The 15,000-nt window shown below is 35.3% G+C and overlaps 1 protein-coding gene across 1 annotated transcript in view; it reads left to right on the forward strand.

Moving 5' to 3' along the window:
* efnb1 (ephrin-B1) overlaps positions 1 to 15,000 on the forward strand; it is a 40,667-nt gene that overhangs the window by 8,761 nt on the left and 16,906 nt on the right. Inside the window, exon 2 of the mRNA XM_073839660.1 lies at positions 10,267 to 10,544. Within this exon, the coding sequence (XP_073695761.1) occupies positions 10,267 to 10,544 (278 nt within the window). The remainder of the gene's footprint in view (positions 1 to 10,266; positions 10,545 to 15,000) is intronic.

A 15,000-nucleotide genomic window follows, 5' to 3' on the forward strand; every position in this document is an offset into this window, starting at 1 on the left:
ACACACACACACACACACAGCGGGCCATCAGTCACACCCTTTTAGAGTTCAAAGCTCCTCCATCCTTTTTATCCACTTTCCAGTCGACAGCTCAGACCATCACACTCACTAAACCCATCATTCCTTGCCCGCGTGTGTGCGTGTGTGTCCGGAGAAATGGTCACGCTTTCAGTCAGCTAAATGCTGCTATAAAGCATCAGAGAAGCTGAAGTCTCCAGCCTGCTTTCATCTGCAGCTGATCTGAGCTCAGCGCACTCTGCATGCAGTTTCAAATCACAATAACCTTTATTAGCTCCAGCTGACCTGAGAACAGACCTCTCGCGCAGCGGTTTTAAGCTGCTTAGGGTTACCTGCCATTAGAAGACTTACTCCTGGACGCACACCGGGAGATCAAACTCTAGTCACTGATCTTAGGTTTGGTTGAAAACACACAAATATCAGGCTCAGGGCGCCCACAGATAGATCAGGCTGAAAGCTGTTTACTGGTCTGGGAGCTGTGGAAAGCTGCTTTTAGGGATACATCTGAATCAGCCATTTTAAAGGCTCATTATTATTTAAAATGGAGGGGAGAAGGAGTTTAGAGCCATTATTGGTGAGACAGTGATCTCTGCCTGCAGCTGGACAGAACAAATGGAAAATCTAATTATAAAACAATGCTGAAAACACTCTCAACGCACACACATCCGCACAGCTAATTCATAAAACATGAGCAAAAAAGAGTTCATTTGTGTGTGTTTACAGGTTTGGCTGTGCTTGTGAGGCCTACATTTTGGAAATGTCCTCACAATTGCGGTGAAACCTGTTGAAAAGTGGACCTCGCTACATGAAAGCCTCATAAATCATGTTTTACTCTAAATCTGCTGATATCGATAATAGTTTGGGTTTGGCAAATATATCACCACAAAGGATAAAGTGTTATTATAATACTGGCTGATACTGCAAAATTAAAATCAGTTATTATGACCAATAACTGATAAATTGACATGTCTATGCTGTTTAAAAGTTTGTATTCATTAAGATGTGACAGTTTGCATTGTTATAGAAGATTTGTCGTTCATAATTGCTGTTCTTTTAAACTTTCTTTTCATCAGGGAAACGTGAAAAAAGTGTCAAGATTCCACAAAAATATTAACTGTTTTAAACATTCATAGTAATGTTTTTTGAGTATCAAATCAGCATATTAGATTTCTGAAGGATCATGTGACACTGAAGACTGAAGTAATTATATTTCATATTTAATGATATTTTAATATATATTAAACTAGAAAACAGTTATTTTATTTCACAATATTAAAGTTTTTACTGTATTTCTGATAAAATAATGCAGCCTTGGTGAGTCACTATTCAAAAACTAAAAAAAAGAGGAAAATATAATGCTAAAAACCAATGAGAAAAGATTTTGGGGGAAAAATGCCGTCAAATATTGCACCAAACAGCATTATTAAACTATTTGGTAACTCTTTACAATAAGGTGTCATTTGATAACATTAATGTATTAACTAACATGAATGAACAATGAACAATATATTTATTACTCTTTTTATTAATCTTTGGGTAACAATTCATAATAAGGCGTCATTTGTTAACATTAGTTAATGTATTAACTAAATTGAAGGGACAATGAACAATACATTTATTGCACTATTTATTAATCTCTGTTAATGTTAGCTAATAAAAATACAGGCGTTCATTGTTTGTTCATGTTAGTTCCCAGTGCATTAACTAATGTTAACAAACAAAACTTAGTTGATTTTAATAAAGCATTAGTAAATGCTGAAATTAACATTAACCAGATGAATAGATGCTGTAGAAGTATTTTTCATTTTTAGATATTGTTTTAGATAATAATTAGCTTTTACAAATAAACATGTTGACTGATACAGTAAAGTACCGCTAAACAAGTACCGATATCATCACCTCTGTTAAAAAAACTATTGAGGTTATAATGTTGTCACTAATATGGTGAAACCAACATGTAAGATTTGTTTAGTTTCTATGTAAGATAAGTGCAGAAGGTTTATTCAAGTCTACATAACCTTGACAGACATGCTGCAACACACACACACATAAAGTGTGATGATGGAGTTGTTTAGTGTCTAATGACAAGCTGTCATTGTTCTCTTGTTGATTTTGGTTCCCAAGAGTCTCTGTATCACTCTCTATTACATTTCTGATAGGTGTAAATATTAATCCGTAATGCGGTCACAGATAAGCACACATGTGTTGACATTGCTATTAGTAAAATGACAATTTCTTTTTATGTGTGTGTGTGTTTGATTTCTTGTGCTGTTTTTCTCCCAGGCATTTCAGAGTGAGCTGTCAGCCAAGTATAACCTGTTTGTGTGTGTGTTTGCAGTTGCTTTAATTGCCCTGTAATGTGAGATTCTGTGAGAAAGAAACACACACATAGACACTGAAACTCTTTCTGCATCACTGTGACCTGTGACTCGCACACACACACACACCCATACACACATTAAGAGCATAGATATTATACCCCGCGTGTGTGTGTTTAACGGTGGTATCCTGGAGGAGCTCTGGAGGAATTCATACCTTTCATCTCACACTCAGACAAACACAATACTCCTGACAGTGAGTGGGAGAGCAAATATGTGTGTGAGAAAGAGAGAGAAGACGAGACGAGACGAGAGAGACAGACTTTGACAGAGAGAGGAGAGACAGAGTAAATATGAGCATTTCTGGCTGCGTTTTTTCCCTTTACACCCTAAATATATATACTGTCTGCCATAGCAACTGCTACCACTGTGCCATCGCATTTGGAGCTCAGGCAGAGACTCGTAAAGTTGGTTATGAATGCTATTATTAATTAAATTAATGCTCTTTTGCGGTTATAAATAACAGTGTTATTTAGCAAAACTGAGGTGTTGCCATCCACACAAAAATCGTAACACATTTTATAAACCAGTTAGTGTTGGAAAATAGTTTGAAACTGTAGCTTACTTAGGTTCGACTGCAGTCAAACTTCCCTTTTGAAAGAAAAAAAAAGAAAGTAGCTAGCTACATTGTAAGTTATTTGAAGGGCAGAAAAAACTGTTAAATTATGTCAGACTAGATCATTTGTTTAGAAAATCAGAAGGAGGGTAACTTAAAATAACTTAAATATACACAAATAAATATATAAATATTCACAAAACACCACCATTTACATAATGCTATCAGAAACACAGTAATAAACAGTATTTAACAAAAAAAAAATAATAATGATTTGACACTTTGACCTGACCATGTTTTGTTACGTACCTTTCTATCAAAGTTATCTGACATTAACAAGACGAATTTGTTCTGACACAGTTTAACTCTTTAGTTCTTGGCATATTTTATTACAATTTTCTAAACTATAGTGAATAAACTGTGATAATGTAAGACATTTTGAAGGTGTCTGAATAAATTTAGGTTTTACTGTGTGTATATATATATATACAGTAAAACCAAAATACATTAATAAAACATTAAGTTAAAGTTGTATCTGTTAACATTAGTAGTAACACTTTACAATAAGGTTCATTAGTTAACATTAGTTAACTACTTTAGTTAAAATGAACTAAGAATGAACAACACTTCTACAGCATTTAATAATCTTTGTTAGTTTTAACATTTACTAATTCATTATTAAAATCAAAAGTTGTGTTTGTTAACATTAGTTAATGCACGGTGAATAAACATGAACTAATAATGTATGACTATTTATTAACTAACATTAATTAACAAAGATGAATAAATACTGTAATACATGTATTGTTAATTGTTTGTTCATTTAACATGATTATGAATATTTTATTAATTAACATTAATGATTAATAAATGCTGTAAAATATATTGTTCATTGTTAGTTTATGCTAGTTAATGTATTAACTAATGTTAACAAATGACACTATTGTAAAGTGGGTTACATTTTATTTTAAGGTATACATTTAAGTACTGAAAAATATGAATTAATTACATTTACTTACTATATGGTTAGTGTTAGGAGTACAGTTTGGCTTAGGGTTAGTTGCATGTAATTATGGATAATTTATTGTTATTATATTACTAAGTACATGTACTGGTAACAAGAGTACCTTAAAATAAAGTGTTACCATAAAAGTTGTAATGTTATTGCTTGTAGTTATTTACCTACTGAGTAATAATAATAATAATAATAATAATACAGTATCATACTGCAATACTTGTTTGTCACAGTATTTAACAGCTACATATTTTTTAGTGATTATTATGTATTTTTAGCAAAATAAACGGGTACTATAGAGTTGGTAAAATTGTACAACAAATTGTATTTTCTCTCGTGTGAATTGGGAGGTAAGATGATTCTACGGTGGCTCAAGTCATTGTTTCAGGGCTGAACAGATGTAAGATATCTTCTTGCACTACGGGTAGACCTGTCATACAGATGTCTTCCTGTAAGCTTGATGTGAAACTATCAAATGTCGCAAGAAACTCGTATACCAGTCCAATAAAAAAAATATGAACTAGTCACAATGTTTCATCACCACTAAAAAATGCAGAATGCACTGCACTGCAAACTAAAAATAGTTTTGATATTTTTTGTGGGTGAATGTTCCTGGTGATTTCCACCCATATCACCAGCACCGGTCTTACAATGGAGATCAGGGCGGATGGAAATGTTATGACACTGGTAAACAATAAAGTGTAAAGGTCTTGTGAATTCTGTCATATTTGCCGATCTTGATAGTTCAGTAGAGAACTTTAGCTTGACCTCTAACCTCTAGTTTCTTTGAGCTGGTGAAAGTAATATGAGTGAAAAATCACAGCTAGAGACATGGAGGAAGCGAATCAAGTGAAACAATGCCCTTTTGTCTGATTGTGTGACGGAGAGTTATCATATCTTTCCAAGGCCGACCTGGTGCACTATTGCTGACTAAAATCCCAGAAATCCCCTTCGGTTGCATTCTGTGTTTCTATCAGATAGGATATGAAAAGATTAGCCTATATATTTAGATAAGGATTTCATGAGGATATGAACCTTTAAATAAACTTCCACCCGTGTTAAAGTAAGAAACCGGTTCATAAATTAAGTAAACACTGTTTTTAATTAAATCAGAAAGTAAAACTTTTTTGGTTGAGTTATACATTAAGGGCTGTTTTGTTTTGAGAAGTGATTCAATCTGACATAACCTCAATGAGGGGACATCCAGAGATGTGCTGTTTTGTAAAAACCTTGCATAAATGTAAGCAAATGTGTTTTTTTAATTTATTCTAGAAATGCAAAATGTTTAACTAAAGTGTGTGTGTGTGTGTGTCTGTAAGTGAGTGTGTGTGTGTGTGTGTGAGAGAGAGAATTAATGAGGATGGGGGGCTCTGCTATGGAGATTCCTCATCTCTCTTAGACTCCATTCACTCATTTCTCTCATTCTCAACAAGATGCCCAAGGCTCTGTGTGTTTTTTGAGTGTGTGAGTTTGTGTGCAGTTGTTATTGTGAGTGGGATATGTGTAAGCTGTCGCTCGCTCTCTCTCTCTCTTTCTCTCTCTCGCAGACAAAGAGCCACTTGTAGGAGCTCTGCCTTGAGAGTGGACAATCACATGACCACCACACTCTATACATACACCCGGCGTCTCCACGCTGTGTGTGTGTGTGTTTAATGAGAGATAGGTGACTACATTTTCCAGTTGGATATGTTACACCCCAAAAATAAAACTGAACTTTCCAGTCTTTAAATTTTAAAATAAGGAATCTGTGTTGTGTATATACGAGTTGCCGTTGTTGGTCCATTGTGGAGGTTAGACTTAATGCCAAGACATGTGATTACAGCCCCTTCTCAGAATGTAGTTGCTTGTGTGTTAAGAGGTGTCTGTGTCTATGTCTCTCTCTCTCTCTCCCTCCCTCTTGAATGAGGCTGATTTGCATGGCTGCTGTATTCAGTATTTAATTGGTGCCATTCAGTCCTGGTCTAATCCCGTGTTCACTTGTTTAAAAAGCGAGGAGGCCTCTTATTGAGTGTGTGTGTGTGTGTGTGTGTGTGTGTGTGTGTGTGTGTGTGTGAGAGAGAGAGAGAGTGTGTGTGTGTGTGTGTGTGTGTGTGTGTGTGTGTGTGAGAGAGAGAGAGAGTGTGTGTGTGTGTGTGTGTGTGTGTGTGTGTGTGTGTGTGTGTATGTATGTGTGTGTGTGTGTGTGTGTGTGTGGAAGCTTGTGGGTCTAACTCAGTTTTACACAGTGCACAGAAACTGAAGTGTGTGTGTGTGTGTGTGTGTGTGTGTGTGTGTGTGTGTGTGTGTGTGTGTGTGTGTGTGGATAATTACATTTACAATTTGAATTAAGACATCTCCCCCACTCTCTAATGTGCGACTGATTTAATTGAATTTTAAGCAGGAAATAGCATTGTTTATTATCTCTGTCTTTGTAGAAGTTTGTTATTCTTACTTTTTTCCTTAAATATTTATTAAAAATAAATGTTATTTTTTACATTTATATGAATTACCTGAGTAAAACTCTTTTATTGATAATATTATTGAGAATTATTACATTTTATAATTATTACGTTATATAAGTTTGGGATCCGTAAGATTTTTGATGGTTTTTTTGTCTTAATGTTCATCAAGGCTGTATTTTTTTAATCAAATATACAGAAAAAACAGTAATATTGTAAAATATTATTGCAATTTCTAATATTGGTTTTCTATTTGAATATACATTAAAATATAATTTATTTTGAATTTTCATCAGTCTTCAGTGTCACATGATCATTCAGAAATCATTCTAATATGCTGATTTATTATCAGTGTTAAAACTGTTTTTTAGAACCTGTGACTTTTTTCTTTGATTCTTTGATGAATAGAAAGTTAAAAAGAACAGCATTTATTCAAAATACAAATCTTTTCTAACTATGTAAGTCTTTACTATCAAATTTGATCAATTTAACATATCCTTGGTTAATAAAAGTATTAATTTCTTTCAAAAAAGAAAGAATAAAAATGTACTGACCCTAAACTTTTGAATTGTAGTGTATACTGTAAAGCAAACTTTCTATTTTGTTTATTTAAACTTCTTTTATTTATCAAAGAATCCTGAAAAAGTATCACAGGTCCCAAAAAATATTAAGCAGCACAACTATTTCCAACATTAATAATAAATCAGCATATTAGAATGATTTCTAAAGGATAATAAGACACTGATGCTGAAAATTGAGCTTTGCTTGACTGGAATTAATTATATTTTAAAGTTTATTAAAATAGAAAACTGTTATTTTACATTGCAATAATATTTCACAGAATTCTTTTTTTCTGTATCAGTTTTATAGTGTTACTATAGAAAACAAGTGTTAATAGAAGAAGAAGAAAAAAACACCCTGATTGTTTGACCTATCTGATGCATACAAACACAAACACATGGCGCATTCACACACAGCCACACAAACTCCTTAACTTCCTGTAGGAACAGGAAGGGTTAGCTAAATGATTCTAAATTTGCTGGTGAGATCTCAGAATCAGCGCTGTGTGTTTAGGGAGTACACTGCCTATTATTGAACCTCTTTGAGCTTGCAACACACACACACATTCGCAAACAATCCCTCTCAGGTCCTGCTTCTGAAATTCTCAGTCTGCAGCAGCTGCTGATTTGACAGGAAGTGATGAAGTCTTTTCTTCGGAGTTGAGGAGGTCAGATTCCTCCTCCTCCTCACTCGCTTTCTCTTTCTGTTTCTGATTTGTTCAGTCATAGCCTGCCGTCAGAGGAAGGGCACGAGTTTGACATCTTCATTGATGGGGAAAAAAGAGAGGGATGAAAAGAGATCTGGAAACAGAGGGATAAAAGAAAAGGATAGACAGGAACAGAGACGAGGCCGCAGACAGAGGAGGCAAATGTCACACAAAGAGTTTAACCCTGCAAAACTCCTTCAGTCATGCAAATATCTCATTCTCTCACACGCACACAGATATTCTCTAGTTCGGCATTGCAACGCCTCAGATATCTGCTTTTATGAAGTGCTACAACATTAAACGTTAATCTATCGCCCACTACTATAATATGATAAACACTGCGTATGTGTGTCACGATTTAATATGCCAGATTAGCATTACTGGGTCTTGCCAAACTCAGTTTGGTGTCAATTTCTCTTGCAAGGTTCACTCTCTTTAATAATAATAATAATAATAATAACGATATATACAAAAGTTTAGGGAAAAATAATTGTAATGTTTTTGAATGCATTAAAAGTCCCTTATGCTCACCATGGATCCATATATTTTACACAAATACAGTAAAAACATTCATATTGTAAAACATTAATACTTTTAAAATAACTTTCTATTTTTATATAGACTCCCAGTCAGAAGTTTTTGAACAGTAAGATTTTTAAAGTTTTTTTTAAAGAAGTATCTTCTGCTCACCAAGCCTGCATTTATTTGATCCAAAGTACGACAAAAACAGTAAAAATTTAAAATATTTTTACTATTTAAAATAACTGTTTTCTATTTGGATATATTTTAAAATGTAATTTATTCCTGTGATTTCAAAGCTAAAGTTTAGCATCATTACTCTAGTCACATGATCCTTCAGAAATCATTTTAATTTTCTGATATGCTGCTCAAAAAACATTAGTATACATTTGTTAATAACAGCTGAGTAGATTTTTTTTCTTTGATGAATAGAAAGTTCAGAAGAACATATAAATAATTATATAAATATATAAATAACCCCCACTGACATTTTAATAGCTAAAGTACCTGAGTCTACATTTCACTGTTGCTTGCTTTGGTTTGTTTTTCATTTACATTTTTTAGTTACTGATGTGTTTCCTCTCTGCTCTTTTCAGTGAAAAAACTGTAAGCTATCATAACTGCAGCGTGTGTGTTTGTATTCTTGTTTATACGAGTCTATCTGTTCTCATTGTTTCCCTTCTTCTCATTGAGAACATAATTGTGCTTCTCAATGGCTGTAATCACTCAGTCATAATTGGATTTCACAATCCTGTACACACCTCAGACACAGACACATGCACGTGAACGCACATACAGTGTGTTTTGTGAAAAGACGAAAGCCTGTGCCCCAGTAAAAGGTTTTTGTTGTTAATCCGTCTGTGAAGATGTTTTGTACGCTCTTATGTGTGTTAAACCAGCGAACAGCCCGCAGGGAGGATTGTGTGCAGGAGTGCAGAAATAACCAGCAGAATTACATTATACACAGACAATATTTGAGTTTTATCAGGACCATATATCAGGGAGAAGCAAGAACTCCACTGATGTGTTTTTTATTTAAAGGCTTTGTATATTTACTTACCATTATTTAGTATGTGTCCATGTCTTTTTGATTAGAGGGTGTGTATGTTGTGTCTGTTCATATGTTGTTTGTAGTTTTAGGGGATTTTTGTGTAAGTGTTTTTGTCTGTGCGTATATGTATGTAGTTTTAGGGCATGTCTGTGCCTCTGTGTGTTTGCATTTGTTCTTGTGTGCGGTTAGCAGTAAAATGTGTGAACGACTGTGTTGCAATCATCTTCCCTTACACACACACACACACACACACACACACACACACACACACGTTTGTTTTTGTGAATTGTGGGGACATTCCATAGACGTAATGGTTTTTATACTGTACAAACGATATTTGCTATCACCCTACACCTCCCTACACCTAAACCTAGCCCTCACAGGAGACTGTGCATATCTTTACATTCTCAAAAAAAAAACGTATTCTGTATGATTTATAAGCCTTTTGAAAAGTGGGGACATGGGAAATGTCCTCATAAGTCACCCTCTCCTTGTAATACCTATGTCATACCAATGTTATTACACAAATTTGTGTCCTGATATGTCACAGAAACACACACACACACACACACACACACACACACACACACACACACTCAAGTCTGAGAATGAATCATATATTCCCTGAATGTGCAAGCAGTGTTGATCAGCACATGAACAATAAATTATAAACTCTAATAAATAAAGTGAGATGCTTCATTTTCCCTATTCAATAAATCCTAGTCAGCAGATACAGCTCTATCTTAGTCCAGCTCATTTCTGACTCTGCTCTTCAGTTGCTCTCTTTCTTTAATATTTGGAATTGTTTTATATTTTGAAATATGTTATTAAAAGGAAAAAAAGGAACCGCGATAGTCCCTGTGGAGCATTTTGTGGAGGATTTTGGCAGTCTGGAGGGCTATCTGAACCCAAGTTTTTCCTCTCAAGATCGTGAAGTCCGCAGAGATGCAGATTCTACCGAGAGTCAGAGGACTGTATAAATGTGTTTGTGATTTATTGTAACTTTGTGTGCTTTGTGTTGCAGGTTTGTGTCTGGGAAGGGCTTGGTGATCTACCCAGAAATCGGTGACAAACTGGACATTATCTGCCCCAAAGGGGACATGGGGAGACCGTATGAGTTTTATAAACTCTACCTGGTGAAGAAAGAGCAGGCCGAGTCCTGCAGCACCATACTGGACCCCAATGTTCTGGTGACCTGCAACAAACCAGAGAAAGACATCAAATTCACCATCAAGTTCCAGGAGTTCAGTCCAAACTACATGGGACTTGAATTCAAACGCTTGACAAACTATTACATCACATGTAAGTAACTCCAGTTTTACTTTTGGGAATGTATTTTTCATTAACAGAACATATTTGCTAAGATTGCAGTACTGTAAAATTGCAAAACACTTAAAAGGACATTATATCTACTCCCGAAGGTAGTATTTAGCCTTAAAGAGAGAGTTCACCCAAAAATGAAAATTCTGTCCTTATTCATCTTCTGAACACAAATTAAGATATTTCTGATGAAATCCTAGAGCTTTTTGACCCTTCATAGACAGCAAAGCAACCAAAACTTTAAAGGCCCAGAAAGGTAGTAAGGATATTGTTAAAATAGTCCATGTGACATCAGTGGTTAAACCTTTTGTGAAGCTACGAGATTACTTTTTGTACGCAAAATAAAACTATAAATATACACAAAGGTATTCTTGTGTTCATAAAAAGTCTGGTAGCTTCATAACATTACAGTTGAACCAATGATGTCACATGGACTATTTTAACGATGTCCTTACAACCTTTCTGGGCCTTGAACTTGTCAGTTGTTTTGCTGTCTATGCAGGGTCAGAAATCTCTTGGGTTTCATCAAAAAATCTTAATTTGTCTACTGAAGATGAACAAAGATTTTACAATTTGAAAACCTGAGGGTGAGCAAGTAAAGACAGAATTTTCATTTTTGAGTGAACTGTCCCTTTAAGGTACTGCTTTTAGGGCTAAATAAGGTTGAGGGGGGATTCTTAAACGTACACCGTTTACACATTTTTCCTGAGAGTGTTGACTCACCACTGAAAATCCCTAAAGATGTATTGCACAAATTAGCGTAAATCTATTGTAGTATCTATTGTATCTAAAAAGTAATTTTAAATAGAAGTTAATGAGGAGTCCCATTTTAGATAGCTTGCTAAATGTGTGTTTGAGTTTTGCCTGCCGTATGGGGTCCAAATATCTCCAAAAGAGTAGTAAAACCAGAAATCACATTGTGGGGACTAGCCAAAGGTCCTCATTGTTGTTTAATTTAAACCACAGACTGTGTGATGGTTTGGGTTTTGGTTAAGAATAGAAAATATCTTTAGTTTTGTATAAAAAAAACAATAGAAGCCAATAGAAAGTATGTGTTTGTGTAATAGATGGAAGCCAATTTCTGCCTTAGACTCAAAAACGGGTAATTGAAATAATGCTGAAAATGAGCGACACAGTTTAAAATAAGAAATAAAGTCACAATGTGACACATAAAGTCACAATTGTGGGAAATGAAGGCGCAATTACGAGAAATAAAGCCACGAATAAAGTCGGAAATGCAGGAAGAGGCTTCCATAGTAATGGTAATATGTTTGTGTAAATCTGTAAATGGCACAGTCAAGCTTTTGTGAAGGATGTTTTCAGTGAGCGATGATCTTCCAGCCACAAACAGCATGCAACAGTTGTACTGAAGCGCTGATTAATCATTCATTCTGAATTAAAGATTTCTAACACGTTCAGCATAAATGCATGCTGAACCCTTAGCATACGAGAGAGAAACAGCAGGGAACAGCATGGTAAATGTAACACGCTCTTTCTGTCCCCTTTTCTCTATGGCTCAGTGTGCCCACCCCCTTCACCCTGCTGTCTTTTTTTAACTCTTTCCCCAAGGATGGTGGGAGGGAAGGAGAGACACTTTCAGTCAGGCATGTCTCATTGGTTGTTGTGCCTCACTGAGTTTTTGGTCTCTTGGCCATGATGCCCAGACATGTCCCATAATCCACTTCACCTCTACTGACCCATCACCACAACTACACCCCCAGCAAGCAGCAGGGCTGCTATTAGATCCAGTAAAACACTCTCACACACACACACACATATACACACACACACACACACACATACAGACTCCCTAGCAACCAGCTCCTTTATCTCGCTCTGGTAAACAGGATGAGTCTGGTTAAAATAATTTTGCTGAAATGTGTTTGTGTTCTGGGTTCAGTGGTTTTTGCTGTCTGGTCATCTTGTTTTCACTGGTCAGCCGAGTTAATAACTCAGCGAGAGACTTTAGAGCGTGACAGTTTCACACGCATCCGAAAAAGCCTCTTGAGTAGCGTTTCTATTGGTATGTCACATTTACATTGTTTACATACAGTGAATCCCTGAACTGAGTGTAGTTTGGCATCAGTATAGATGCTTTTTAATATAAACCTCCCCTTGTGTGTGTTAAATGTAAGCAAGATGTTTCCAGACATCTAAACTGACCACTAACTAAAACTTTTCTGAAACACACAAAAACTCAGGGAAGCATACTGAACTAATTACACTCTCAAAATCCCCAAGTAAAAAAAGCATTTTACTGTGTACTATGTAACCTGGTTTGTATGTCCCGCCATTTCTTGTGGTTGAAGTTTATGGCGTGTTTTAATTATTACATTTATGATATTTTTGTTATGTCGTCTTGTGGTTTGATAATGAATAGCTATAGTTTAGCTTGTTCTGATTGTGTGTCAGCAGATACATGCTGCCGCAGACCTCACTAACACTGACAAATCATCACGCGTCGCTCTGCCCACCCGCCTTGAGCGTGTCTGTCAGGCTTTTTCAGTTGCTACAGTGTCACTCCAGGTGCTTTTTATCCATCCACGAGAATCTGCTGTTTCTCCTGTCACTATATTTGCCTCTTTCGGCTTGGTGTCGAGTTTCTCAGTACGTTGATTTCTGTGATGCTGACTAAGTTTCCTTTTTTTGCAGAGCTCAACACTCACCATATCGTCATGCCACCCGCGTCGTACCCTAAAGCGGTCCCTTAAATCCATTTTTTTACAAACCACTGTTGAGCTCTTTTGATTCTATCTTTATAGTTCAGCTGTACCCTCTATTTCAATTTACTTATCAATATATTTTAAATCTAAACTCAGAGATTTAATTCATTCGAACGATTGCTTCATCTAGAAGGCTGCACACGTCCCAGGACACTCAAGTAAATACGTAGACTATGTAGGCTCTACAGAGGTTCAGCGCACTGGCTCCAGAGGCCAATCCAGCAACTGAAATCTCCTCGCTCTTTTCCTTTATCCGTGTAACTATTTGTCAAATCGTCTCCAGTCTGTCTGCAGAGGTTCTTTGAACCAGGCCGGGTCTGCTCTCTCGTCTCTCTGGCTCAGCCTGCGAGCCATACATGTGAACTTTCTCCCGTCGAGCTGTGCTGCAACAGTCAGCTCAAGTGCTTTAGACACTTTGTGCTGTGCACTGAAATGATTATTTTCAATCAGTATTTTTTGTCTTGTTTTTTAACGTAGAATTAAGAAAAGTATGTAGAGAGAATACAGCTTGTAATAATTTTATTTCCCTTACCCCACTGGCATGTTTAAAATAAATCTCACATAAGTGTAAATTGGTAACACTTTACAATTATGCATTAACTAACATAATCAAACTATGAACAATTAATTTAGTACACTGTTTATTAATCTTTTTGATAGCGTTAGTTAATAAAAATGCAGTTAACAAACACAACTTGTTGTAAAAGTATTGTTAACTAATGTTAACTAGACAACCTCACTGTAAAGTGTTACCTTTAAATAAAAAAAGAACTTTACAATAAGGTGTTAAAATTAGTTAATGTATTAATTAACATGAACAATACATTTATTACAGTATTTATTCATTTTTGTTAATGTTAGTTCACTAATTGTTGTTAACAAACACAACTTGTGATTTTAATAATGCATTAATAAACGTTGAAATGAACATTAACTAAGATGCTGTAGAAGTATTGTTCATTCTTAGTTCATGTTAACTAAAGTAGTTAACTAATGAACCGTATTGTAAAGTGTTACCGTTTATGCTTAAGGTTGAAAAAAACTTCTTTAATCTTAAAACATGATTCTCAAATCTCTAATTTTCTAGTGCTTTTGTGTTCAGATTCTGTCATGTAATGTCGGTTACACTAATGTTTACCATAGGAAAATTGTTATTAGCATTTTTCTTTGTTGTTGTTTTTTTAATATTATTTCAGGATTCTTACTTTTGACATGAACAAATTAGAATCAGATTTGTTTTTCGCAACAAATATTACCAAACCAGAATTACCAGAATTTTTGTTTCTAGGCCGTTTAGATTTCTTTTGGGAAAACAAGATCAAAATATTGAACTGATTAAAAAAAAAAAAAGTTTTTGTAATATGGTGCTCATTCGGGGAAAAAAAAAGTTCAACCCATCAAATAAAAAGTATTTCTCATTTTATAGGTTCTTTTGCAATCAAATTCATTTAGGCATGAATACAAAAATATGCAGTTCTTTTGACATCGCTTTCGTTCATGCATTAAGTTATGCGTGTTTTTATTGTTCGGGTATTTTTCTACGTCTGGACTGGGGTCAGTAAGTCTGTGCTTGGTCAGATTCTGTGTCTGTTTCTAATTGTGAAGGGAGATTTGGAGAATTCACTGTCTTTTATGGCCTGATTTAATTCCAGTGTGTGTTCCAGAAAGACATTGGGTTGATCATGTCATTCTTGTCATGAAGCAGTACAGGTTTG

Source organism: Garra rufa, chromosome 5 (assembly GCF_049309525.1).
Source record: "Garra rufa chromosome 5, GarRuf1.0, whole genome shotgun sequence".
Lineage (NCBI taxonomy): Eukaryota > Metazoa > Chordata > Actinopteri > Cypriniformes > Cyprinidae > Garra > Garra rufa.